General features: G+C 41.4%; 1 protein-coding gene across 2 annotated transcripts; it reads left to right on the top strand.

Annotated features, from left to right (window-relative positions):
- Positions 1-71: 71 nt before the first annotated feature.
- On the top strand, positions 72-19,641 carry ckba (creatine kinase, brain a). 2 transcript variants are annotated; one of them, XM_078562436.1, is made up of 8 exons: positions 72-196; positions 1,367-1,572; positions 2,568-2,722; positions 3,711-3,843; positions 7,462-7,633; positions 10,194-10,317; positions 10,400-10,589; positions 19,257-19,641. In XM_078562436.1, exons 2-8 carry the CDS (start codon positions 1,380-1,382, stop codon positions 19,433-19,435), a joined length of 1,146 nt encoding a protein of 381 aa, XP_078418562.1. In that variant the 5' UTR covers positions 72-196; positions 1,367-1,379; the 3' UTR covers positions 19,436-19,641. The 2 variants fall into 2 exon arrangements, with proteins under 2 accessions (XP_078418562.1, XP_078418563.1); XM_078562437.1 differs by lacking the exon at positions 1,367-1,572 and adding an exon at positions 1,919-2,117 and having other exon boundaries at positions 90-196.
- The last annotated feature ends 7,145 nt before the right edge of the window (positions 19,642-26,786 follow it).

Below are 26,786 nucleotides of genomic sequence, written 5' to 3'. Positions count from 1 at the left end.
GACTCTTTGATTGACAGACTGTGATGTGAATGGGATTAAATTTTTCCAGCCAATGGGAGCTCAGCCCTGCTGCGCTATATAATCCAATGGGAACGTGTGGAACGCTCGGACACCAATCAGGGTCGCGCGGATACAGGCAGAGGTGGGAAGCGAAGGCTGAGAATTAAATTGTTTTTCAAAAATTCTCATCGTTCAGGTAAGGTTATGTTGAAAATAAAAAAAAATAGATGCAATGATATAATTACAAGTCTTTTTGTCCTTTTATTTCAAAAAACATTTACATCTATTTCAGATGAAAAGTCTAGCAAAAATGCAAGTTAAATATATGTGATGGTCCTTTAATAAATTATAAAGTATTTGAGAAGATGAATTAAGATCTGTTTTGATTTCAGGGTTAACGAAAGCTTTAACTGTGGTTGCACGTTTACTTTAATGATGAAGTACTTATCATTCCCGACCTAGAGAAAAAAATAATCCATTTGGATACATGGTAGCTTTGAGGGGGTTCTCCTGAGCGTTGACTGATTAAAGCAGTTATTGGTAAAGCAGTATTGAAGGAATGTTTGTTCCAGATAGTTTATGGATTTTCTACAATTTTAATGGCAATTTCCTAGTTAGTAAAATGTTGCTCATCTTTAAAGCAACATTCAAATGTAAATTTCTGCACTTGAAACAAAAAACCTCCAGCAAGCCATTTGTATTGGAAAAGATCAAGAATGGTATTTGTGCTAATCCATTGGATCTAATCTGTGACATCTGGACCTTAATACATAGCTGCTGTACTTGAATTGCCCTTAAATTGTGCATGGAATACAACGCGAAAGGGTCACGAAGGACGAGGAATTTACGTAAACGTAAGGCTGCTTAAGAATCCAATAAGATCTTCAGTAACACGGAAGAATTATAAAACCATCAAGGGATTATTATTCCTTAATCGACAATGTTTTCCTTCCAGAATGTCGGAAAGGGCAAAAAAGGGTTCAAAAGCTCTAAATGTCAAAAATCAATTTTTAAAAATCATTAAATCGTGCTTAGTTATTTAGTATTTCGGTGATTGTTGCCTAGAAAATGTAAGGGGGTTAAAGCGCCTGAACTATGCTAGAGTCTTTGACATAATCACCCAGAACTTTGTTTAGACCATCTGCTTCAAACATTTTTGTGAATTTCGAATTACTTAAGTTCTCAAATTCGCTCCAGAAACTCGCATTCTTGCTGAATGGCATGTTTTTTTTAAATTAATCTGCAAATGGGACTCATTTGTATGCTTAATAAAATATACGGTGTGTTTTGCACCAAAACTAGTCAAAGTCTCATCACTGGGAGTCCGCATTAAATCCAATTTCTAAAACTCTTGTTTGTGTTGCAGTAAAGTGGTTACCATGCCATTCAGCAACAGTCACAACCTTCTGAAGATGAAATATTCCGCTAAAGAAGAATTCCCGGATTTGAGCCAACACAACAACCACATGGCTAAAATCCTGACCCTGGACCTGTATAGCAAGCTGAGAGATAAGCAGACCCCCAGCGGATTTACCCTTGACGATGTCATTCAAACTGGGATTGACAACCCAGGTAAAAACGCACTTTGACGAGCCATCTGCTTTCCTCGGTTACAGAAGGTGTTGCTTTTCAAAGGCCGTGAGAAATCAAATGGAAAATTTAAACTAAATCCGACGCTTATCAGCTGTGCTTATAGCCCGGCCTGATCACAACCAGTTACATAATGAGCTGGGATCATTAACTTAAAACATTATGAAAGCCCTCTTTAAATGGTTATTATTTTTAGCCTCCTGGCTTTCATCTCCTGCTAGAGTGGATTACACCTGCTTGGCCAGCGACCTTCCTTCTGTAAAGGGGATAGCGGATGGTGTATCTGATGTGATTCGTCTCATTTTATGTTTGATTTCATTCAATGTAGTTGTGACCCTCGCGCCTCGACATGGCCACGCTAAAGATAAAGAGATTATCGGCAGAAGAAGAGTTCCCCGATCTGAGCCAACACAACAACCACATGGCTAAAGTGCTCACTCTGGATCTCTACAAGAAACTCAAAAACAAATCCACCCCCAGTGGCTTCACTTTGGATGATGTAATTCAGACAGGGATTGATAATCCCGGTAAAACGTTTACATTGACTGAGAAATAGTAAAGCCTCCCGCGCTGATCTCATTGCAGTGTAGTGTGATAAGTGTTTTAGTAGGCTCGGATGATTTGTCTACCATAAAGTCCCGGACGATTATCACGGGACGTAAAACTGTCCTCTGGTGATATAACTTAATGGTTTTTATACTAACATTTCTCCTTTGCATGTAAATTTCACTTTTTTAAATGTTTTAGATTTAGATCCCAATTCTAATATTGAAAAGGTTGTTCCCAGTCAAAAAAAAAGTTAAAGGCTAAATATTTCGGATGAACCCATACTGAGCACTGTTTTATGATCCTGTCTTCTCAATAAAAATGAACATTGCTCCTTACCACTGATCAGCGGATTTAAGTATTATCTTGCATGTATCAGTTAAGGAAACGCTATACATGTTTAAGAGCGGTTTCTTCCTTTTTCTATACAGGTCACCCATTTATTATGACAGTAGGTTGTGTCGCTGGTGATGAAGAAACCTATGAGGTTTTCAAGGACCTCTTAGACCCAGTAATTCGGGACCGTCATGGTGGTTACAAACCCACTGACAAGCACAAAACTGATCTTCACCATGAAAACCTCAAGGTGAGGGATTCGTTCCCGATTAAAGATAAAATGCAATCGAGTATAATCGGCATATGGAGAGTAAACTTGATGTGAAATCGCCGCTATGCCCATTGACTGGGAGGATTTTCAACTCGCGTTTATGGTACTTCCTCTACGAGGCTGAATTCTGCCAGGGTGCCTGCTCGTATCATTTTAATGTTGTTCTGCGGTGTAAAATGGGATCAGCAGATTTTTTGGCAGGGCCTTTTAATATTTCGAATTTACACCAGGAGGAACTTTTATAGCTTCCTATGAAGCCTAATAGGACTGGCAACATGTAACATTTGGCTGATGATTTGCATATACCCTAATTGTAATTAATAAATAGAATCTTATGAAGCCAGCAAAAAAAACTTGCATTTATGTAGTACCTTTCATGACCTCAGGACATCCCAGACTTTACAGTCAATCACTATTTTCGTAGTGTAGCCACTGTTAATAAATGTCCAAAACCCAACAGCCAATTTGCACACAGCAAGACCCCGCAAACGGGAGTGTACTAGTGACCAGACTATCTGTTTTGGTGATGTTCCTGTTGACTTTTTAACTGTGGAGAAGTGTTGGGAAGGAGTTATTGACATCTTCACCCAGTAATACAGCTGAAAACCAGAACATGCTGTGTGCTGATGTGAGTTTGCATTCTGTGATCCTGTACTGCTGTTTTTTAGGAATACTTAGGCCTATTTTTGTGTCAGTTGGTTGGTGGCCAACTTTTTTAATGCTGGTTGTGAAATAGTATTCTTTTCCTACATCATGCACATCAATGTAGTTCTTGCCTAATAAGGATAGAAATTGGAATTGAGACAAAAAGCTAGCCAAGTTGGCATAACATTCTCTTTTGGTGTATGATCATGAAAATATTCGTTAATTGCTATCTGATGGTAAGGATAATTGCATCAACTTGTTCTTGTAATCGTAAATGGAAAAACCACAAAAAATGAAGATATAAACATGAATTCTTTTTTAGGGCGGTGATGACCTAGATCCCAACTATGTGTTGAGTAGTCGAGTCCGCACAGGACGCAGCATATGTGGTTTCTGCCTTCCCCCTCACTGCAGTCGAGGGGAACGTCGTGCTATTGAGAAACTTTCAGAAGAAGGTAAAGTCAAATGGGCATGGTGTTACTGAATCACTTATAAATCTAATCTGAATGAGCCATCACCAAGACATTGGAAAATACATGTTTGAACTTGTTTACATAATCTTCTGACAGCTCAGAAATGAGTTATGACACACAATGCAGCCTATAATCGAACTCATTTTTAAAAAAAAAATTGATCAGTATCACCCATACTCCAGTATCCCTCCTTTTTTGTTTTACATTTCTCTCACTCAAAGAAAGCATTCTAATTATGTAGAACAATAATTTCCCTTTGGATAGCTCTTTGTTTAAGCCTTGCACAACCCCCACCCCCCACCCCGCCTCACCCTCACAAAGGAGTATTTCTGCTCCAAAACTATAACTCCTGCTAGCTGAGTCAAGTCAAAACATGACCAGTTTTACCTGAAATGGGAACTGGAATCGTTACATTTTCAGCATACTTCCTTAAACAAATTCAAGTTAACAACCACTTCTGGCTAATCTAATGTTTCAGTTAACTGTAAATGCCATGCCTGTGAAAAGTGTAATCCACATACTTGAACCATTTATGGAAATGTATGTCTGCACTCTGAGCTCGTGACCTCTTGTTAAAATCTGCAATGTTTTGAACATATTGGCTGTTTAGTTCTGCGAATCAATGTATACGACTGTGATAATAGCTGTGTTTCTTCCTTTTTTCCTCTTTTAAGACAGTGAAAGGAAGAATATCTCAAAATATATTTTGCATTTGATTCTTTTAAATCAATTAAAACCCCTTCTTGGACTGCTTGAAAAACCTGCTAAGGTTTGGCCTCTCAGCAGATAACTATTTCCTCATTTCTAAGCAAAAGAGCCAGTAACAGAGGCCTGAATTTAAACTCCCCTGCCGACAGGCTTTCAGGTGTGGGGGGTGAGGAGTGCACAATTGATGGAACAGGATTCCCTCCAGGTTCCTGCCTGCCCTGACCATACAATGATTATTTTTTTACACTAGGGTGTGCAAGGCCTCCAATAGGAAGCCTGCCCTTGCTCCAAGTGAGGCCCTTAAGTGACCAATTTTTGGCTACTTAAGGGCCGTTTCCCACCCAGCCTCAATTTTTAGTTTGGTTGGAAGATTGACCTTGTGTGGGGGAAGCCCAAAAATCAACGGACTTAGATCTTGGGCAGAAAGTTTGGAGGGGTGGATAGTACCTACATCAGAAGCCCCCTTCTGAAGCCAGGCACCCCACAGCCTCTTCCCCTGAGATCCTGATCATGCCCACCACCCCCTCTCTGGGCCCTACCCTCCCCATCCTGGGACCCTTTAAACTTACCTGAGCCTCTGGTGCCCAGAATTAGTCTCAGGCATCTTCATGGACCTCCTCTCCTGTCCACTGGAGTTCCTGTCACTGCAGGGAGAGAGCTGCCAGCCAGCCAATCAGATTGGCCAGCAGCTCTCTAAGGTGGGACTTCCTCCCACGTGAAGGGCAGAAGTCCCACCTGCAGTCACTTAACACTCATTTGTGTGTGAAATGGCTGCGGGGCACTCGGAGTTGGCGGGGAAGCGAGACCCTGCCATCTGAAAAACTCAGGCTAAAGGTCTTGTATAAATGGTGCTGCTGATTCTCACTGGAAGTAATAATCTGTGACTTACTAATAAAACTCTCTGTACCATTTATTTCAGCAAAACTCTGAACCAAGTATTTCAGGTTATAAACTGAAAAAGGTTGATTACAAAAACTCAATACCAGAAGGTCAGAAGACCACTAGACTATAATGCCCCTGAAATGAGAATATTTTGGCAGTTTTATACAATTCCTTCAAACAAATTGCATTTTTGATAAAATGATTTACATGAATTAGAAAAAACTTTCAGAAACCTCCATTTTTGGCTCTACCTGTGACCAAGCAATACAAAATAAACTGAGGGAGGAGAGGGGGAGAATTATTCAATACTCATTTATTAATTTTCTGGCTACAGACCAGTTATCAGGGTGGCACTTTCAAGTTTGTTTCCAGCTCTACCATTTGGGAGTGGTAAAGTGTAGTCAATGAGTGATGTGAATTCCTTCCAAAATAGCTACAAAAAACCATTTAAAACAAAAAAAAATAGAAACATGAACACACCGGGACTGAACAAGTGATATATTCCCACTACCTTCAGCAGGACTGTTCTGGAAGGCTGACTATTGGACTGGGACCCACACATGCTGCATACCAAACATACATCAAGGTTTCTGTAGACAACCTGCTGGGGTGAGAACTGCATCTACCTCAAACTTGACTGTCAGCATAAAAGGATTTGGGGCAAGGCAGTGACTTCTTATATTTGTGTTCCCAGACTTCTGGGCATCAGAGACCTGGCAAAGCTTGGGGGAAACTATGCTTGTGAATATTGGGGATGGTTACCTGCCAGGCAGTAGAAATGTGTCTTACACTGGGATCATGTCCTGAACATCTGGTGGAGAAGCACAACTTTTCTTCTTTTTAAAATTATTTTTAAGTGGGCTTTGAAGCACCTGCAAGTTGCTTTTGGAGATGAAGCCTGGCACATAATCCAGCCACTCTTCTGCCAGACTTCTTGGATTTTTCAGTAGGCAGGAAGTCTAGATCAGTGGTTCTCAGACTTCTCTTTGGTTAAAGGACCCCTTTTCAAACGGATTAGTAATCACAGAACCTCCTTCACCTCCCCCACCGCCCCCCCCATCTAAATTGCAATACTATATACAACTCCTGTTGCATGTACAATGTTTTATTAATGCCTTTTAAGAAAATGGGTATTTAAGTACACATTAGTGAGTGTGAAGTGCCTGCTTCTCACTCCAAAGTCTCTTATCTTTAGGGTCATGGAGAGGACATGAGCCCAGGGAGGGCAGAAAACAGAGCAGGGGGAGAGTAGGAACAATAGGAAACACATTATGGTGAGCATGCCTCTGGTCACTACTCACTTGTTACTTTTGAATATGGCACCCTTGACAATGGTCCACCCCTGGGCTGGCCCTGTGTTGCACACTGCCTGGAAGGCCTCTGCAGACATTCATGGGGTCCTTAGGCCTGAGATTGAGAACCACTGGCCTAGTTACACCCTAGTGATGTGGACATTACTCATTTCTGAGAATCTTGGAACCCCCCTCTCTCACCCTACAAGTTTTAACATGGTCAACAGCAAAAATTCTGACAGATGCATCTGACCACTTACATTATGATGCACCCACTCTCCAGGATTTTGGAGACATGGCCTCTTGTACTTTAAGACAAAATCCTCCAAATTGCTTCGCTCTGAATATTCATCTACTTTTACCCAAATGGAAGTATACATTACAAAGCTGCAAACTGATCTCATAGTGATGCTCATTGTTTATTTTACAGAGCTGCAAAGGTTTTTATTTGATAAATATTGAGCTTAGTGAGGCCAAACTTCCAGTCTTCAGAAGAAGATTAATGGCATTCATTGGCCTATTATTTGTACTGTTGCAAATATTGTATTGGCATTTCTGAAACTTGGCCTTTTTGTTCAATCTGTTTCCTTTCCTACTGAGGTTTTGACTTCGTGTACCAAAGTAATCAGACTGAACTATTCAATTTGGAAGTGATTGTAATCATAACTTTAGAAATACTTCTCAGCACAGGCTAAATTTTTATTTTTTTATTCACTAGCTTTGGGAAGTCTGGCTGGAGAATTTACTGGAAAATATTATGCCCTGAAGAACATGACTGACCAGGAGCAGCAGAATCTAATCGATGACCACTTTCTGTTTGATAAACCTGTATCTCCACTGCTGTTGGCCTCTGGGATGGCACGTGACTGGCCTGATGGTAGAGGCATCTGGTCAGTTCTTGTAGGGACTGAAAGATAATGAAAAGACAAATTTGAAATTATTTCCACTTGCTTCAATTCAGTTTCTCTTGTTTTAGCATATTGGGACAATGTGCTTTAATGGAGCTAATAAAAATGTCATACAGGAATTGTCTGACTTTAGCAATTTCAGAGGGCAAGTTAGCCTAAAGTACCTTTGGGGTGTCAACAAACAGCTAATTGCTTTTCTACTTTCTGCTGAAGTTGGGGAATAATTATGTATTTTGAAGTCCTCCTTCAGGTTGTAAAGGCAATATCTTGAGGTGAAGATGGGTTGGAAGAAAGAGTTCAGCTGCCAGAAGAGGTGTCATGGAAGGGTTTACTGTTTGACTTTCACATAAACTAGTATTAACTGCCTATTTTCAATTCGCTTGTACATACACACATCAGCTATTTTACTGCATTGTTAGCTTTGTTATGCATAAGTCAGTGGTTCACAATGTAATCTGTTTCCTCTTCATGGTTACAAGTGTGGTTTAACTTATTTTCTTAGTTATTGGGAGGGCTGTGGCTTGAGCACAATTACAGGTATCTAATTTCTTGTCAACAAGTGCTTATGGTGGATTGGGTGAAAAAACAAAAGTGAGTTGAAGTATTTTCTAAACTTGAATAGTGGTGTCTTGTTCCTCCCCTACCTATGCTGACAAGCAGAGATTCATCTCTTGTTCAAAACACTAAAATAAATCAATACCCAAATGTGATGCCCATTTAGATGAACAATTTCATTCTTTTTTTTCATAGCTGCCTCAATGAAGGTAGTGATTTTGTGTGTGGTTAAATACCTAATTTCTTATCAAGTGCTTATTGTGGATTGGATGAATAAACTTCAAGTTGATAATACACCAGGGTGGAAATTGTACAGGCACTGGCCATAATCTTCCGGTCCTCCTTAGATATGGGCATAGTGCCAGAGGATTGGCGAATTGCACCCTTCTTCAAAGAAGGCTGTAAGGATCAATCCAAAACAAAGACCTTTTAACCTCTGGTGCTAAAACTTTTAGAAACAATAATCCAGGACACACAAATCACTTGGACAAATGTGGATCAATTAAGCAAAGGAATTTCTAATAGGTGTTTATTAATGTGCCATGTAACAGACATGTCAGCAAGTTGAAGCCCTTGGAATTAAAGGGACAGTGGCAGCATGGATACAAAGTTGTTTCCTGTCGCTCAGCCATTGTGGTGGCAAACAGTTGTGTTTCAAATTGGAGCAAGGTAGACAGTGGAATTCCCCAGGGGCCTGAATTAAGACTACTGCTTTTCTTGATTTTATGTATTAGTAACCTAGACTGCTGTGGGCCTGGAGTTTCATGTAGCTAGGCCAGACCAGGTAAGGACAGCAGATTTACTTCCCTAAAGGACATTTGTGAACCAGGTGATTTTTTTTTTTTACAATTGATTGTTTCATAGTTACCATTACTGAAACTAGCTTTCAATTCCAGATTTATGCTTTAATTGATTTTTTTTGTTAATTAAGTGAATTTAAATTCCACCAACTGCCATGGTGAGATTTGAACCCATGTCCCCAGAGCATCAGCATAAAAAGGAGCAGAACAGATTTGAGAATGGTTCTGGCTGAGTGATGTAGGCTGGAGAAACTGTGGCTGTTCCCCTTAGAGAAAATATTAACAGGACATTTGATGGAGGTGTCCTAAATCATGAGATTGGACAGAGCAGATGGGGAGAAACTCCTTCCATTGGTGGAAGGCTTAAAAACCAGAGGACAACTAATATTAAGGTGATCAGCAAAAGAACCAAAAGTGACCTGAGCAAATTGGGTCTATTTTCTGAGGAGTTTAAAAGAATGAAACGTAAGAGATTCTGAATGATAGGGTAGACTCTCAGGAATTGTTTCCACTGGTCGGGAAACCTAAAACACGGGCACAATCTCCGGACAAGGGGCCAATCATTTAGGATTGAGATTACTTTGCTTTAAAGGGTTACGAATATTTGGATTTTCCTTCCCCAGTGGTTTGTGGTTTCTCCATCATTGAGTACGTTTTAAGGCCAGGATAGGCAGATTTTTGGTGTCTCAGGGAATCAAGGGATATGGGAAGCAGGTGGGAAAGTGGGCTTGAAGCCCAGGATCAGCCATGATTGTATTGAATGGTGGAGCAGGCTTGATGGGCCATATAATCTACTCCTGCTCCTATTTCTTGTGCTCTTGTATTTTTATGCAGTGATTGATTAGGATCTGGAATACGCTGCCTAGGGGTGTGGTGGAGACAGATTTAATTGTGGTTTTCCAGAGAAAATTGGGTAATTATCTGAAGAGAAAAAATTTGCAGGGCTAAAGGGAAAGATAGGTGAAAGGGACCAGCTGAGTAGCTCATGCCAGAGAGCTAACATGGACATGGTGGGCCAAGTGGCCTCTTCTGTACTGTAACCAGTCAATGATTCTATGAGTTGAATCCTCTTGTCAAAAGCTCAAACTATTTAGTTGAGAACATACACTGGCAGTGACTTTGTGACAAATTGAACAACTTAACTTGTACAAGATATTGAATTGTTCCAAATTGAACATATTTTCTAGGCACAATGACAATAAGACTTTCTTAGTTTGGGTAAATGAAGAAGATCATCTTCGAGTAATATCCATGCAGAAAGGTGGAAATATGAAGGAAGTCTTCACCCGTTTCTGTACTGGACTAACAAAGGTACAAATTAGCAGCGTTGCAAGTTGGCAAAATTCAAAAGTCTGTTTTCCTTTTTAAACAATTTTTAAAAAAAAAATTCTAGATTGAAAACGTCTTCAAAAGCAATGGTCGTGCTTTTATGTGGAATGAGCACCTTGGCTACGTCCTGACGTGTCCGTCTAACCTGGGAACAGGTCTCCGTGCTGGTGTCCATGTGAAACTTCCCAATCTCAGCAAACAGGATAAATTCGGTGACATTCTGAAAAGATTGCGACTGCAGAAGCGTGGTACAGGTAGGTTGATTCTTATCTAGAAAGTAAAGGATATTGTTACAAAACTCTGAACATACTGTACTACATTGTAACAATGGTGCTGGATTGCTATCCAAGATGAATTTAACGATTAAACTATGCTTCAAGTAATTAACTCTTGCAATCACAATGGTCAAAGCTCCCATCTACAATAGACTTTGGCCAAGGAATTCAAGTAGAGCTGGAAACAGTGGCTGTGAAGGTGACTGTGATATTGAATTTTTATGCATCTGGTTCCTCCAGGTTGGAGCTGGAGATACTTGCAACATCTCATTGTTTGCTATTCACTGTTGCTTGAGAGAGCACCAGTGAATTTCCTTTTCATTTGAGACCTAACTACATTTCTTTCTCTAGCCAGAGAAAAGCAGGCGGAGCAAGCCCACGTCCTGTGCCAGGATTGCAGTCTTTCCCATGGGGCTGGGTGCCATTGACTTCAGGTGCCGCAGGTCAACTTTGTACCTATACCAGCACTGAAAGGGATTCCCCTCCCTCAACATCCTGCTAATAATACAGTCATGTAGGTCAATGCCTGGTATCCTGGCAGCAGTCACGGTGCCTTCATTCTGCAGCAGTCTGCTGTGCTAGCTGCACTTGAGCCACTATGGCAAGGCAGAGAGTGCCTACTGGGTGATGAGGGCTATCCAATGACAATGTGGCTGATAACTCCAGTGTGCAACCCACATACACATGCACAGCATATATACAATGTCAACCATGCTGCTACACAGTGTGATCATTGGGGGTTGAAACAACACTTTCACCTCCTGGACCACTCTGGAGGAGTGCATGTCAAGATTCATGGTGTTTTGCTGCACGCTACACAACCTCACTATCATGAGGGCACAGCCTTTTCCACATGCTATATGGTGAGCTGCTGAAGAGGAGGGAACCTAGGCAGCCCCTTTTTTGGTTGGCTGTCCATGAAATCATCAGTTTAATATCCATAACTACAATCCCAAATCTCCATTCACCAAAGTTCCACTCCTTACCTGGTCGTTACAATGTCCACTTGGCCACTATTCTAACCCAAATTTATAAATCAAATCATGCCCCATCAAATGATCACCCCTATGCATTCCCTTTAGTGCCTGTGCCTAGTGCTTCTATGCAGTGCTATCCAGTGGCTGCAGCATGGCTGGTGGTAGGCTGCTGATAGTGGAGGAGACTGCAGATGGCCTTGGGGGATCACCTCTAACAACTCTGGGCTTAGAAGGGCTGCATTATCTTGACATGGGCTTCAGCAGTATGGGCACTGAATGAGTGGCAGTGGTAGGAGGATGAATGCTGCCTTCCTGAGAAGCCAACAGGTTTTTGCTTCATGGATCCAATGTCACTCCCCCAAGGCAGTTCCTCCACAATCCTAGGAATGTTAGACATATTGTGGGGCTGCTGAGAGCCCCTGCAAGCCCCTTTGCATGCTCTTATCCGCAGCCCTGAAGGTACCACCTGAGCTTGCATGGCAACAAGCTAACCTTGCATGATGGCAGGCTTCCACAGCACTAAACAGATGTTGAGTGGCAGTTCCTTGTGCTGCATTGGAAGCTGCGATGCTTGCTATCACACGCTGTCATGCTGAATTCACAGGTGTGCTGATGGAGTTGACCACCATTTCAATGCTGGAAAGAATGGGCTCCAAGCTTTTGTTAAAAGCCCTGTGCCATCCCAATAATGGCTCCTCCCATGAGAGTTAGGACATGCAGGCTTGGCTGTCCCCCTCCCTGGTTTGCTCTTGCTGATCTCAGTTGTTTACCATCTTGTCCTGCAAGAGCAGGAAATGTCTGAGTGTCATGCAGTTTATTTGTTTGGCTGACGTAGCTATCATTGTTGAGTAGCTGGCAGTGTGCAGGCAGTGAGATGAGTGTGAAGCTTGCAACAGTATTTAAGTAGGTGAGGGAGTGGTGGAGCATATGAATGCTAAATTGGTAACTGGGTCATGGGTGTGGCGGTTAGAGGTACTGTTGGTTGGATATATCATTTCAAGATGCATTCACTGACATTAATCACTTCTGTGAGGTCATTTGAACTTCTTGCAGTTTTGCATTCAGATCCTCAGGGCTTGACCTCTGATGTTGACCTCCATGACTATCTGCTCCCACAGCCTAATGTGTGTCTGAATGGCCTCCTGGCCCTCTTGGGGGTAGGACATCACTCTTCCCTTTCACCAAGGTCTCCAGTGCAATGTCAAGAAAACCCTGGAACCCATTCCCTCATGTTGTGCCATTCTGTTTTTCCCAGGTCAAATTCCACTGTAGAAACATTCCCAGCACCTGCTCCAATCACAATGTGCCTCCCCATAAGAGTGCAGGCTAGCTTTAAGTGGTGCTAGACACTCACTATATTGAACGCCTCAGCAAAGAGCTAATCAACAATATAGTTAGTGCTGGTGGGATGTTGAACTCATTAAAGTGGACAAGCAGCAGCACAAAGTTTGTATTCTGCTTGTATTACAATCAATGGGTATGGTTCCAACCATTGCAACCCCCACGCCTGTTTTTGAGGACTATCAAATTTAACCTCTAACATGAGGAATTGTGCTTTGTGATGTTTGTTTGATGCTCCGATCAAACTACTGAAGTTCACAGCACAGGAGGAAGCCATTCAGCTGTGTCAATTCCAGCTTCTCACTGGAGCAATCTTAAAATTAATCCCACTGTCCTTTTTCTCTTCCCTATAGCAAGGCTGGTGCAATCACCTGGCAAACTAGACAGTTGCTTAGAGTCGCAAAAAAACTGAATGAGAACAGTCTTTCCCAAAATCTCATATGATACTCCTCACTGTTTATGCGACTGTACATTTATATAAGTATTCTAAAACTCTGAGCCAGTACATAATATCCAAGAATGTAATTTAATCTAGCCCACTGTAATTTAATCTAGCCCACTCTATCATAATTATTGTGTAAGTTGTGCATAAAATCATCTAGTAGCTGTTGCAGGAACAAGTAGTACTACATCATGTGAGCCATATTATGCATTATAATGTGCATTTCTTCTAGTACATAACCTAGAAATATAGAGCAATGAGAATGTACAATCTATTATAATAATATTCTCCTTTTTCATGTTTTAAAACTCTAATAAATGCAGAGCTTTTATTCATACTAAGGCACAATGTTCATTTCTGAAAGTTAATTGTTGGGGGAGGACACAAGGCTGGACCTTTGCCTAGAGTGCTTAATACTCACTGGCCCTGCCCCATAGTCTTACATTTTCTGCTTCGGTTATCCAATTCTTTATCACAGAGATTTTTTTAAAACTATACCCGATGGTAAACAATTCCAGGCTTCGATAACTCTGTACAAAGATTTCCTGCCAACATCTTTCTCCAAATTTAACATGGTTGCTAAGAATACCGTAGAGCATTCATGTCACTGACAGCATCAGAATAAATTGCTTTTCCCTTTTTTTTTAAGAAAGGAGCTCTATTAAATCTCCTCTTGGTTTTTTTTCATTGGAACTAATTCCAGTATCTTATCTCTCCAACTATAGTTTCTCACCACTGAGAGCATCCTAGTGAATCTTCGTTGTATGACTTTAATGCCCTTTTATATTCTTTAGGTCATGGTTTTTTTGGCTGGACATCAGCCATCTATAGTGCTGCTTTCTTGCTCTCTTGTTGTGTTGCTGTTTCAGGTTCAGAAATGCCTTGCACTTGCAGCTTATCAGCTCCTGGTCATTCTCATCGAACTAGTCTTGGTGTTTCCTGGTCGAGTGACCAAGCACCCCTTCGCAGGTGCTGATTGTGGAGGCCTTGACGGCAGACCAGGTGCTGTGGACACTGTCTCTGGGTCACTGGGACTCACCAGGTTGGCAGTGAGGTACTGGCTGAATAGGGCTCTCTTATCAGAGTCCTTGAGTGCCTCAGTGTTGATTTTCCTGCGGCATTGTTTATGTTGCTGTTGCTGCTTTGGGGCTACATTTGATGTTGATGACAAAGCGAGTTAGGCAGTGGCCTGTCCAGCAGTCATTGGCTCCTGTCATGGCACAGGTGATACGCACGTCCTTGTGGTCCCTCACTTGGAAAATGACATACTTGAGCAGGTGCTAAACAACAGATGGTGGGTGGACAGAGCACAGGAGATCCAACAGTTAACTGACCACCATGTGTGAGATTGCTTTAGCACAGTCAAGACCACCTACAGCCCAAGCACCCAAGGCCCCACTCTGCTGGCCAAGAACAGAGATGTGCTCATCAAGGACAGAGACACAGTCAGCACCCACTGGAAGGAGCACTTCGAAGATCTTTTTAACAGAGACTCTGTCTTCAACGCGAGTGTCCTCGACTCCGTCCTGCAGCATGCTCCCTGCCACCATCTCGGCACAACCCCAGCTCAGCATAAGGTAGAAAAGGCTATTCAAGCAACAAGTCATCTGGAGTAGATGGAATCCCTGCCAAAGCACTAAAGCATGGCAGTGAAGCACTATTGGCATGACTACATGGCCTTATCTCCCTTATCTGGAAGGAGGAAAGCATGCTAGGAGATTTCAGATGCCATAATCCTGATCGCCTTCAAGAAAGGTGACAGGTCTGACTGTGGTAACTATAGAGGAACCTCCCTGTTGTTGGCCACAGGGAAGGTCATCGCAAGAATCCTCCTCAGTCGCCTTCTCCCTATGGCTGAAGAGCTCCTCTGAGTTTCAATATGGATTCTGTCCACTAAGGGGCACAACAGACATGATCTTCACCACACGGCAACTGCAAGAGAAATGCAGGGGACAGCACCAATCCTTGTACATGGCCGCCTTTGACCTCAAAAGCCATCGACATTGTTAATCGCGAAGGATTATGGAGCATCCTCCTCCGTTTCAGCTGTCCACACAATGACATGCAAGCTGTGGTCCTGACCAATGGATCCACCACAGACCCAATCCACGTCCGGACCAGGGTGAAGCAAGGCTGTGTCATCGTACCAACACTCTTCTCCACCTTCCTTGCCACAAAGCTCCATCTCGCCCTCAGCAAGCTCCCCCACTGGAGTGGGGCTAAACTACAGAACTAATGGGAACCTGTTCTATCTCCACCACCTGCAGGCCAGATCCAAGGTTGTCCCATCCTCTGCCATTGAACTACAGTATGTAGAAGATGCTTGTCTGCTTACACTCCGATGCCAATCTCCAAGCCATCATCAACACCTTCACCGAGGCATATGAGAGCATAGGCCTTACACTAAACATCTGTAAGACAAAAGTCCTCTACCAACCTGCCCCCTACACATTGCACTGCCCCCCCTGGTTATCAAAACCCATGATAAGGCCTTGGACAACGTGGACCACTTTCCATACCTTGGGAACCTACTGTCAACAAGGGCAGACATCGACTCCGAGGTTCAAAACCGCCTTCAGTATGCCAGCGCAGCCTTTGCCTGCCTGAGGAAGTGTTTGATGGCCAGGACCTCAAACCTGGCACCAAGCTCCTGGTCTACAGAGCAGCCCTCTTTTATGGATAAGACGTGAACTATGTGCAACAGGCACCTCAACTCTGGAGAAGTACCACCAGCATTGCCTCCGTAAGACCCTGTAAGCCCATTAGCAGGATAGGTGCACCAACATCCATGTTCTTGCTCAGGCCAACATCCCCAGCATTGAAGCATTGACCATGCTCGATCAGCTCCATTAGGCGTGCCACGTCATTCACATGCCTGATACAAGACTCAAGGAACAAGTGCTCTACTTAGAGCTTGGACACTGCAAGCAGGAGGGCAGAGGAAACACTTCAAGAACACCCTCAAGACCTCCTTGGAAAAAGTGCATCCCCACTGACATCTGGGAATCTCTGGCCCAAGACTGCCCAAAGTGAAGGGAAAGCATCCAGGAAGGAACTGAACACCTCGAGTCTCATAGCCAAAGGCTAGCTGAAGCCAAGCATCAACAGCGAAGGAGTGTGTGGCAACCCATTTTCTCCCTACCGCTGTCTGCCCCACCTGTGACAGCAGTAAGTCAAGTATTGGACTCAACCTGAACTCCTTTTTAGTGTGGAAGCAAGTCATCCTTGACCCCGAGGGGCTGCCTAAGAAGATAAACATTTTATATAATGGAGCACTCAAAATTGCAAATAGTACTAAACTGTGGCATAACCATTGCCTTATACATGGCCCCTCTGTTCCTCTTTCACTCAAAACGCTATTGCCCTCTTTGGTGGTTTTTATCAACTTGCACTTGCAAGAAATAATGCATTTCAACTCAAGGTTTATTTCTGCACATAATTTAGCATAATTTTCCATTGAATGTATTCTCCAATCCCTGTTCATCATCCCTAAATCTATTCGTTCACACCATTCCATGTTTAAATTGCATCTCTCACATGTCTGTCATTGTGAAACATTTCACAGACCACGTCGCTGTTTGCCAACACCAATTATTTTTTTGTTTATGATCTGTGTAGCACTTCCAATTGTGCTGTACCCCAAGCAGCATCTATTAACCCTAATTTTTTTTTTGTCAACCAATTTTCTCTCCATGTTGCTTTAACACCATATGCCTCAATTTTTTGTCAGAAGCTTCCTGTGTCATCAGGCAATCCTACACTACAGCTAGTGCATTTCCACATCCAGCACATTTCAATTTTACTTCAATGAATCATATTGGCTATCCTTGATCACCCATGCAATGATCTCCAGTTATTGATTCTTCTAAGTTTGTTTGCAACTGACTCTACAACCCTTATTTGGTAGTGGTGAAAGTGAAAAAAATACTTTTCAAAGGTTCTACAATTGTTCTAGAATATGCTTTTCAACACAATAACAGAAAATATACACAAAGTGAGCACTCTGGTAAATGTTGGCCTTTTGATCCGGATCATCACAAATGTTGCTTAATCTGAATAGCACAGGTTTCTGGCTGAGCTGGATATAACATTCGCTTACCTCTCCAGGATTTGGATTGTCACCTTTTAAGTGGTAATTTTGAGGAAATTATCTCTTGTATGGAGCCTGGTTAAGATACAAATGTAAGGGGCTCAGGATTTATCATCTAAGTGGTAGGTCAAGGACAGGGCTCTGTGACCATCTAGATAGTGCCCTGTAAAATCCAGCCCATAGTGTCATTCAAAAAGCTCTTCTCCTTTATGGGTACTATGTTCTTTGCAAACACCACCCCAGCTAAGAAGTCTGGGGGAGCCTGTCCCACAATCCTGACTGCTGTCTGCAGCAATTTAACACTGGGAGCATTACCTCCTGTAAAATTTCAGGCAGGTTGGTCTAGGTGGATAGGTGGTAATATGACCATCCACTGGATTTTACATGCCCCCTGTCTATAAACCTGCCAGTGGGGGCTGGTAAAGCCAGCCCTACAATGCACACCAGATTAATTCTCTCACAGCATCATGCAGAGCCCATGGTGTGTGCCTGCTTGCTAGGACTGTCAGTTAACGCTGGACAATTGAATTGCTACAAACAAATGCTCTGAAGTATTGAACAAATAGGTAGCATAACAGAACGGCAACTCGTATGTTTATCTGAGTTGGGGTGGATAGGAATTCCAAACCAAGCCAGTTTCTGTGACTTCCAGCCATTATTTAAAAAATGTTTGTAAATGGCCTGGAAGCACCCTTGCCTTCTGCATTAGTGTCTGGGCACCATCTATGCATTGGGTTGCTTGTCTTGCACAGCCTCGGAGTAAAGGGAAGACCTTCTAGAACAGAGATGAGGAGAAACTTCTTTAGCCACAGTGGTGAATCTATGGAATTCATTGCCACAGAAGGCTGCAAAGGCCAGGTCATTGAATGTATTTAAGACCGAGATAGATAGGTTCTTGATTGGTAAGGGGATCAAAGGTTATGGGGAGAAGGCGGGAGAATGGGGTTGAGAAACTTATCAGCCATGATTGAATGGCGGAGCAGACTCGATGGGCCGAATGGCTTAATTTCTGCTCCTATGTCTTATGGTCATCCTTTAAAAGAAATCTGTTGAGTGCTAGGCCAAATTTGGGTTCTGTTGAATAAACCTAAACCAGTTCTGTTTGGATTATCACTTGAGATCTGGCATTCTTCCCAGTAGATCTAGCTTATAAATTAAGTTGCTATTTTTATTTTATAATTTAAACAAGTTTAAAGCATGATTCACTTCAGTCTCTGTTAGGACATTTTGAAGCACTGAAGTAACAGTTTATAGTTTTCTATTTTCCATTCTGCATTCTATATATTTCCATGGTATGCCTGAGCTTTGTTTATTTTTAATCCATCAAATAGTTTTGAACATTAAAAAAAACTGTACATAAGATATATTAAAAAGTACATTTGGCAATCACTTCCTTAAAAGGACCTTAGTGTGATTCAACACATGTATTGCTGTTTGGTAACTAATTCAGACTTTTAGACATCTTGTCTGTCTAGAAATGAGTATTCAAATGTAATTCAATGGCTTGAGATTTTCTTAAAAGGGAAACAAAGTGCTTTTTTAAATAGACAATTTGTCAGATTTTGGCATTTAACTTAGCACAGAAGTAGCCATTTTATTTTAACTAGGGCCGGGATTTTCCAGCTCTGCCCGCCATCAGGTTCTTCTGGTCCTGCCAAAAGTAATGGGCTTTTGGCTGACCTGTTGCTTCCCCCATGGCTGGTACTGCACGGCGGGGCTGGAAAATCCTGGCCTAATTCTTCTGCCATTTGTACCAGTAATGCAACTGATGTCTTTTTTTGCTTTCTCATTGCTAGGTGGTGTTGACACTGCTGCAGTTGGTGGTGTTTTTGATATCTCCAATGCTGACCGTCTGGGCTTCTCCGAAGTTGAATTGGTTCAAATGGTGGTCGATGGTGTGAAGCTGCTAATTGAAATGGAGAAACTCCTTGAAAAGGGTCAGGGCATTGATGGTCTTATCCCAGCTCAGAAGTAAAGTCACTTTATCGCACAACTTCTAACCTATTCACTGGATGTATTGTATAATAATATGAAAACCTCAAGATGCCAGTCTGGATTGGGAAAAGTGTCATCTTTAGCAAAATATCTTCCATACATGTAGTAATCTTGAAATTATTATCATTGCATTGTTGTTGCTGATGATGGATTAAAAATGAATAAATATACTTTGGTCCCGACAAATGAGTGCACAGTAATTTTCTTAGAATCTTGCTTGAGCTTTTCTTGGTCAGATTTGTAACTTGTGGGTCTGGAGTTGTACATAGGCCAGATGAGGCAAGGACAGCACATTTCCTTCCCTAAAGGAAACTAATAAACTAGGGTTTTTATGACGATTCAGTAGTTTCATGGTCACCATTGCTAATGCTAGTTCTTTAGTTTCAAATTTATTTTAAGTAACTTAATTTAAATTCCCCAGCTATCATGCGACAGCTGTCTCTGTATCATTAGTCCAATAACATTTAACCATCATGCTACTATACCCACACCACTACTACATACAAAAAAACAAACTTGCTTGATTCTGGGTTTTGAGTGATTGCCTCAGTGGAGATCGTAATAGGATAGAACAAGAAAGTGGAATTGATGTGCAATCTTACTCAACGGTAGAGTGTATGTATGACTCCAGACCCACAACAAGGCAGTTGACTTGCTGCCCTCTGAAATGGCTTAGAAAGCCACTCAGTAGTCTCCAGGGTAATAAATACTGGCCTTGTCAATAACATCCACATCCCATGAATGCTTTAAAAAAAAACACAAAAAACAAAACAGATAACAAAATTGCTGTTGGCCAATCAGGAGTGTTAAACAGCAGTAATCTTACTCAATGATAGAGTGGGACTGAGGGGCCATATGACCTTCCTCCTATTTCTTATGTTCTAATTTATTTGGAGGCATCATGGGTGCCAGCTTATTGCTGTATAGCAATGTGGTACTTCATCTAACACTTAGCCAAAAAGTGCTGGATCAAAAATATAATTCATAATATATACCACCTAGTTACGTCTCCATGATAACAATACTTTTATGTTTTGAGGATGATCTGTGAGAGATTTAGCTCTAAATGAAATTCATTCAGCTCTAAATGAAGCGCATTGACAAAGACTGAATTGTGAATAGATTATGGGACCTGCAGCGGTAAAACATTGCGAATCCCTTCAAATTGAATCTGGAGTTTGTGTTGTTAGTAAATTAACTAATTATACTTGAGCTGATAATTTTGATTTTTATTGTGTTGACTGCAGGCACTGAAGTTCCTTTTTAGTTAACATTTGGACACTATCCCACATTGTAGCTAATTTACTGAGCAAATTTACAAGTTATTAAAAGTAGGTTCTGTCCCCAAACATGACATGGGCTAATAAGTAAAAATGAATATGAAACATGGAATCTTTTAATTGTTTAGGCACTGCAGGTCATCTCTCCTGGGAGTTGTGGTCTGCATAAACAACTTCAGTATGGCTATGAATGTTCATATGTTCAGTGCATGGGTATGGATCCATTTCTTAATATGGGAAAACTAGGCTTGTTCCAATTTACAAACTTTAAAGAACACCTGTGAACATTCAAATGGCAATTCAACAGAAGTTGAGTTTGAGAACAAGGACAGCTGGCAATACTTCACCCTTGTTTATTTTTATTCATTCACGGGATCTGGGCTTTGCTGGCTAGGCCAGCATTTATTGCCCATCCCTAGTTGCCCTTGAGAAGGTGGTGGTGAGCTGCCTTCCTGAAGTGCTGCAATCCATGTGGTGTAGGTACACCCACAGTGCTGTTGGGGAGGGAGTTCCAGGGTTTTGACCCAGTGACAGCGAAGGAACAGTGATGCATTTCCAAGTCAGGATGGCGTGTGACTTGAGTGTTTGGCAGGTTGGGCAAGGATATGAACAAAGGAATTTGTGTTCCACCTTCCTGGTTTCACATGATGCAACAATAATTACATTGTTGACTAATCATGACAATCAATTTCTATAAATTAGTCCACAACAGACCTAGAACCAAGGTGCGGACAATCTCCTTGATGTTGAAGACTTTAGGAACATGTTCCTCTTAAGCATGCTACACCTACCATATGTCATATCGCAAATTATTCATACTGTAGTCTGAAATATTACTTTCTGAAAGAAGTCTAACTAATTTGTAAATCTATCTAATAGGGCAATTATCATATAACCGGTTGTATTTTCGGTTTCTCACTTTTCTCGCAGAATATTTGACTCTAGAGTACGTCCACAACTTTCCAGAAAGCAATCAAAGACCTGCGACATTATCTAAAAGTAAGTTGAAAATATTTGCTTTCGGTACTGTGGTAAGTTTGATGTTGTCTACAAAATGTTGGGAAAATGCAGAATAGCTATTAAATTAGCTCATCACTTTCAAGTTTGAAAATGCATATTTGGTTACATTGATAAACTTTACAGTTATAAATAAACGGCAACAGTGCCTCTGAACATTTTTTTAGGCCAAGTTCATATAATGACTAACAGAGTAAAAAATGCCTTTTCAGAAATCTAAGCTTTGCTTTGGGAAGCAGTTCAATGTTCAGTTAATCATATTACAGCTGTACTTAATATTCAATTTCTTTAGGACACTAAGGCAGGCTTAAACTTGTTAGGTTACTATCTCTTGGGTCATTGAAATTAAAAAGACATGTTATCAAACATAGGTTAGAGAAGGAGAAACATTCGTTTTGCTAGTTACAATAAAGATTGTAAATTAGATTAGAGTAGCAGTTTTCTTCCAGCCACAGTGAAATAGGGAACTTGTTCCTGGGCAAGCCTAGCTAAAATCATCTTCCTAGATTTATCTAGAATAGTCCACTCATGTTCAGAAAAAGTAAACATATGGTGCTTTGGTTTGGCCTTATGATGATAAGGGAGAGTACCTTACTAGTTGTAAATATGTAGGAATGGAAAGAAAATTGATATTATAAAAGTAGAGCTCTTCATGAATTATGATATAAGCCCACTTTTGGAAGTAATGAGGGATATAGGGAGGACATTTTATGCAAATCTAATTAGGTTGCTATTAATTAAGTGGTTGCAAGCACTAAATCTAGTAACTCTAATACAATCTTTTCAAATTTAGATTGGTTGCTTGAATTCTTAAGAAGCTGAATATAGTGGCTGTATCATCAACATATTCTGATATTTTATTTCATTAAATTAATGTTGCAATTATGGAAGTATTAGAGTTTAAGCATGCAAGTGTATACCATTTCCAGCTCAAACTTAGTTTTGCATGGTTTCACCCTACATTGCACCAATTCTGGGTAACAGGACAGCACAGCAAGCATTTCTACCTTTGTGGAATAATTCAGATGAGATTGGGAGTTCAGCAGCATGGGAGATTAAGGGCAACATCCCACAACAACCTAAGGGCAACAATCTACATCCCACAATTGTAGATTAGCATGTGTTGCTACATCAATCTGCTATACTGTCAATCTACCTAGCTAACATAGAAACATAAAAAGGAATATGGCATCAAAGGAGGCTATTTGGCCCTTGCTGGCCACTTAGAAGTTATCAGAGTTAAGAAAAAGAAGAGCTATATGTTAGCAAGAAAAGTAGTCTGGAAATTAACATTATTCTTGTATTTTACAGATGGCGACCAAAATTGATTTTGAAATTAAATCTCTAATATTACGTCAACTGGTAATCTATTCTATTTTTAACAAATATTTGGAAAATTAAAACACTTGTGTGGATTTATAAAGGAATCTTTTATATGTAGATTGCAATGATTACAGAACTGAACTGAAGATATAAATTTGTAAGATGGAGACCTATTGGTGGCACCAAGATTTGGAACAATGGTGATATATCTACCTCTTGGAGGTTTGCAAGTCAAACCTTCTGACCTTCACTGTGGTTGTTTAATTACAGTGTACTGGTATGTACACAATGCACTTTGAATCATTAAAGGTCTGGTGGTGGTGGGGGTGAGAAATGTTAACATTGAGGAACACATGGGTTTAGATGCAAAGGGGATGTTTAATTTGTCGAAAATGTCAATGTGACTAGAAGGCAGCTCCAACGCAGTGATTTCTGTGTTTAATTTGGGCACATTTGGCTTGTGTCTGTATCCTCCTCCAGCAAGGTGGTATGTCAATTTTATTATTTAAATCAGAGTATTGCAATAGTATTTTAACAGGCATTTAAATTTAATGGCACCTGCATGGATTCCCTGGGTTCCATGAAACTCACCAATGAAACCAAGGTGCGAAGAGAATGGTAATTATTATGGGGCTTATTAAAAGCCATACATGCAACAGCAATAAATACGGAGTGCTCATTGCCGCATTCTAATCTCCCAATGGGAAAGGATTTGTTGAGAGTACTTGTGGCGAGAGGTTAATTTGTGCACTTTGGAGTTACTAAATTCAGGATGGATGAAGCTATGACTGTCTTAGATTAGACCTCGGATGATGAGCAAGATGACCATCAACAGCAGCCAAAGCAACAATAGCATGCAGGTGATCAGCAGAGCAGGGAGCAACAGAGGGGATGAACTCACATGAGGCACTATCAGTGTAACCGGTGTTCAGGTGAAGGGGAGGCTTCCTTGACACCTTGGAAGACCTGTACTCTCGGAAGCTGAGGTTGTCATATCAGGTGGAGTCAGGCATCTGCAGCCTCCTAGATGTAGATCTGTTGGCAACATGTTACCAGTGGCTGTGAGAGTGATCACTGTTCTAAATTTATTTGCTTCCAAAATAGATTTTAAATTTAAATGGCAAGCGAGCAGGTTTACCAAGGCACCCACTCAACAGTGGAATTCCAAAGGCTTCCCTCCACCTTTGGTTACTGGACACAGCAGACTTCTGCAAAAGTGGTTGGAGGCTTCCCCAAGGCTGTTTTACGTGGTCCCCTTAGATCTTACATGACCCCACAACATACCTTTCCATTCTCTTTATATATGTTTCTTTCTCTTTAATCTGTAAGTTCCATTGTTCTATATATCTTTGGAAATTTACTTTTCCCATAATATAAAAATCTTTCATGTTGCCAATATGGTCAGTACCTTTGGAAAAATAAACCCACTGCTTGGCCTTGCTTATCTTGTTAGTTGTAAACATCCTATCATCCCTTTGAAACCTAAACAACTCTTGCCCTTCACTTATCGAAAAATGCAAATTTCCTTCACACCCAACATGCTAAGCCCTCATCCATGTTTACTCATTAGCATTTCAAATGCTTTTTACGCCTAACTTATTTTGATAATTTCAAGCTTTCAGTCTATCTGACTCTTATTCAATTAAATCAGCTACACAGATGCTCACACCCATAAGCCTACTTTACAATAAACCACAAAAAATATTAGTTTCATGACAAATTGCTCCACCTATACCATGCCAGACTTAGTCATCAGGAAAGAAGGCAGCAGGTTGGGTACTGATTGTGGTGGAGGTGAGTCAACAGGTACCACCTCTCGTTCTCTCTCTATCCCTTGAAATCTCTATTATCTTCTACTGCAATGCTGGAATGAACAGGCCAATGAATAGCGGCAGTGGCATATCTGCAGTTTGGTGAGTGTGACTACTGAGGACAAGAATTGAACTGTGTAATGCTCAGGGGTGAGTGGCAGTGCTGAATGGATACATAGGGATCTGACAAAGTGCATAGAAATGCAACAAGAGGCAAATGTGTGTAAAGAGTTATAAAGTAGGTTTGACAAGGCAGAGTGAGGGGGTGGGAGGGTGTGGTGTGTGGAGAATAAATTGTGCAACTCTCCTTTCCTGACATGATTAGGTCATTAAAGCACTTCTTGCACTGCATCCAGGAAGCTGACTGAGTGAGTTGGATTTTCCTGGCATCCTGGAGACAGGGATGGAGGAAGGGAGAGGGAAAATAGCAGGGAGACACATCAGGACGGCTTCCAATGCATTCCCTCATGGAATGTTCCTCTGGGGGACTCCCGCATGTGGGCTGGCAGCCAATTAGTCCAATTAAGGTCCCACGTAGGGGTTTTTTTTAATGGCATCGAAGTAGCGCCTGATGTTATGCTGAGGCTGCCAGTTCAATTGAAGTGGTCTCCCAGCAGCAGATCAGTGGGCCAGCGGAGAGGCTTCACGCTCCCTATTGATGGGGCCATGATGAAAGGCCGCACTTGTGGCCATGCCCAATCCCGCAAACGGTTACTAATCCATCCCAATGTTCTTTTCGGCAGCAGGAGTCTTCAGTGCAGCCCTTCTATTTTGGCCAGCGAGGGGTGTCTCCATGTTGAGGCATCTTCATGGTCCATGACCTGCATCACAGCACGAACCTCTCTCAGTGGGGCTGCTGAGACCCCAGAGCTGCCAGCTCTCTGATTGGGCCAGTAACACTGGGAGTCCATCTACCATCCTTAATAGGATGGCGAAGGTTGAGGCGGTGAATTAGGACGCTGCATTCTGGAAGATTGTGCTGCCAATCTCGCTGCTGGCGTGCCGACTTGAGACCCCATTTGGCCCCGACTTCAGGGTTCCAAAGCCTGTAGGAAAATCCAGGCCAATGGCCCTGCTGTTGACCTCTTTGGCCACCTCCAACCACACTTGTTTTCTTTGTTACAGCAATATGTTTCTTACCACCATTGCTGGGGAATTGTATCTTTCTCCCACTCCTCAATGCACCCACAGTGCATCAAGCAATACTTCATTAAATTGTGATGCGGTCCTTGACTGTCCTGAATCCATGATGAATCTCTTTGTTCAAACTCCTGACACTTCAAAATTCTGTCTTTGGATTGGCCCTTTAAATACCCCAGTTGATTGTGTCATCTGTCAGCAGGTAAAATTACAGCGGGAAAATTACATTTGGGTGGCTGCATTAAAATGCTACAGACACACACATTGAAAGTTTTCCTGATGCTGATATTGCACCTCTGCCTCTACTCCAAACCAGCTCTGAGTTAATATTGGAGCCCAGGTCTCTCTGAAGTAACTTCTTTATGTTCATATTTCAGATAAAGCAACATTTACTGTATTTGATACATCATTATGATTGTTTAAAATTGATTTTGTGCGTGAAGTTGTGTGTTCAGATCATTTAATTTTATATTGCATAGTTTTATTTAGTTTGATGACCTATGCACTTTTGCACTGATGACATTTAATTTTATCTTTCATACCCAGTTTTGCAATCAGTCAAGTGAGAAACTAGACTGTTACATTTTTTTAAGGAATCACCAATGCTGTAAGGCGCATTTATTATGATGGTGTTTTTATATTTACAAATTAAAATGATTTTATTATGGTCAAGACTAGTTTGGATCATTTCAAATTTCCCACAAGCCATAGGTAAAGATATTAAGCAGAATACAGTTGACAAAGGCACAGTTTTATCACT

Source organism: Cetorhinus maximus, chromosome 18, assembly GCF_964194155.1.
Source record: "Cetorhinus maximus chromosome 18, sCetMax3.hap1.1, whole genome shotgun sequence".
NCBI classification, from domain to species: domain Eukaryota; kingdom Metazoa; phylum Chordata; class Chondrichthyes; order Lamniformes; family Cetorhinidae; genus Cetorhinus; species Cetorhinus maximus.
The sequence above is the reverse complement of the archived record's forward strand: the minus strand, read 5'-3'. Positions and strand labels throughout refer to the sequence as shown.